The following is a 1,969-nucleotide window of genomic DNA, read 5'->3' on the forward strand; positions in this document are numbered from 1 at the left end:
ACAACCGCTTTTCTTTCCATCAGAAGCAGGTTCTGCAGGCTTCACCTCCCCTAATGGCGCCTCTGGTCTGTTTTCTCTACAGGAAAAACCCGACAATAAATCTGATCAGACGCTGCAGCTCTATAAGAAGGCCTGTGAAGGTGAGATGTCCCTCTGGTTCTCCTGCATGTTCTGGGCTATTTTTCTGTCTGTTTTTCCATCTGCTTCTGGAGGTTTTTAGCCTTCGTTGATCCTAAATGTCACAACCCTTTAAACCCAGAGGGTCTCAGGGAAACTCCCAAACTCTAAATTGGAAATAATATTTTTTGTATTTGTCTGACAGAAAAGGCAGTGAGGAATATTTTTCAGGTGGAAACTATTTCAAATGTCACCATGTCTGATTTATAGGTGATTAAGCAAAGAAAGAAAGATATTTAGCAAAACACCATGAAACCCAATTTAAAAACTCTGGATGAACCATCAGATTTTATAGATCCAGATTTTAACCATAAATCGAGCTAATTTGGACTGAATAGGTTGAAGCTGTTTGTTCCAGAAAAGTGTTAGTGGGCAGTGCACTAGGAGCAAATATGCTTTAGGCAAAATGCCAAAAGTGCAAAAATGCATTTTTCCACTAATAAAAGTAAATTTGCTCAGACAAATATGCTGATTTACATTATTAGCCTTTGCTCCTAAGATTCAGTCGTTGTTTCATTGAAATTTACCAATAATATCACCGAACTGGATAGAAATTAAGAATAAGAGAGAAAGTTAAGTAACACAGCTGATTACATTACCTGAAATGGTCGTGCAATTACCTCTGACCCCTCCTTGGAAACGTCTGAGCCTCTAGTTTTCCAATGATGCCACCATTAGGTGGTGTGACAGCGGCCATGGCCGACGTCGGCCCGTCTGCGGCTGCCATGGCCGACGTCGGCCCGTCTGCGGCGGCCATGGCCGACGTCGGCCCTCTCTCTGCATAGCCGTGTGTGAAGGACCGCTGGCTCTGATCTGATCTGAGCTTTTATTTCTTTATTTGGTAAAGCGTTTATTTGATTTGTTTATCTGACTGTGTTCATCATTATTCCCCCACTAACTGACAGAAGTCACAATTTATTATCTAGAGACTATTAACAGGAGGTGAAATGCAGCTCCAGATGAGCCGAGCGTGTGGTGATGTCATCACTACGCCTCTGTTCCAGTTGACCCATATTTGTGCTGCGGGCTGCCGTTCTCCCAGAGTCCAGACTTTCCTGTGTTCTTCTCAAGAACACGAGTCTGTACTGGGAAACAGCCAGATACTCGTTTAGTTTAAAATGTATTTATTTTATTACACTGACTATTTTATTTCTTGGTTTTATTTTTAATGAAAGCGTTTGTGGCTGTAGCGTGATGGAAGTCAATCAAATCCTGAAAACGAGGGGTGTTGGATCCCTCCCTCACTGAAGTTTTTGTGGTTTGTTGATCCGTAGAGCTGGAAGCCAAGCAGAGAGTTATAGAGGACATGCGTCTGACTTTGACTGAGCAGGAGAAGACGGAGGAGCAGATGGAGGAGGTCCTCGAAGGGAAGATGGATCTCATCCAGGAGCTCTCTGCTGGTGAGACGCCGACATCTGATCCACCAAAGACACGGCGCTAAAACTAGAAGGAAATCATCAGAGCTGCATGGATGCAGCAGTGGAAAATGGATGAAACCACCAACATATATGATTCTGATATCGATATAAACAATATGAAAGACAGAAAACCCACAACAGAAACAAATGAAAACATTATTATACCGTCTCCATGAAACTCCTCTGATAAAACATTAGATTTTCTGTTTAAACAGCTACAAGCTCAGCAGATGAAACATTTAACCAGGAGATTCTCTCCCTTCTCGTGTTCCTCCGTTCATCATTTTTCCAGCCTTCCAGTGTCGTTCTCATCGCTTCTTCTTTTCCTGTGATTCACTAAAAAGATGCTGAACGATGATGTTCACAAATCAATA

The 1,969-nt window shown here is 42.4% G+C and overlaps 1 protein-coding gene across 1 annotated transcript in view; it reads left to right on the forward strand.

Moving 5' to 3' along the window:
- LOC107082914 (kinesin-like protein KIF20B) overlaps positions 1–1,969 on the forward strand; it is a 60,112-nt gene that overhangs the window by 17,687 nt on the left and 40,456 nt on the right. The window contains exons 17-18 of the mRNA XM_015371810.1: positions 24–140; positions 1,452–1,577. Coding sequence (XP_015227296.1) covers positions 24–140; positions 1,452–1,577 — 243 coding nt within the window. The remainder of the gene's footprint in view (positions 1–23; positions 141–1,451; positions 1,578–1,969) is intronic.

This window comes from Cyprinodon variegatus, unplaced genomic scaffold, assembly GCF_000732505.1.
Source record: "Cyprinodon variegatus isolate N-32 unplaced genomic scaffold, C_variegatus-1.0 Scaffold65, whole genome shotgun sequence".
Taxonomy (NCBI): domain Eukaryota; kingdom Metazoa; phylum Chordata; class Actinopteri; order Cyprinodontiformes; family Cyprinodontidae; genus Cyprinodon; species Cyprinodon variegatus.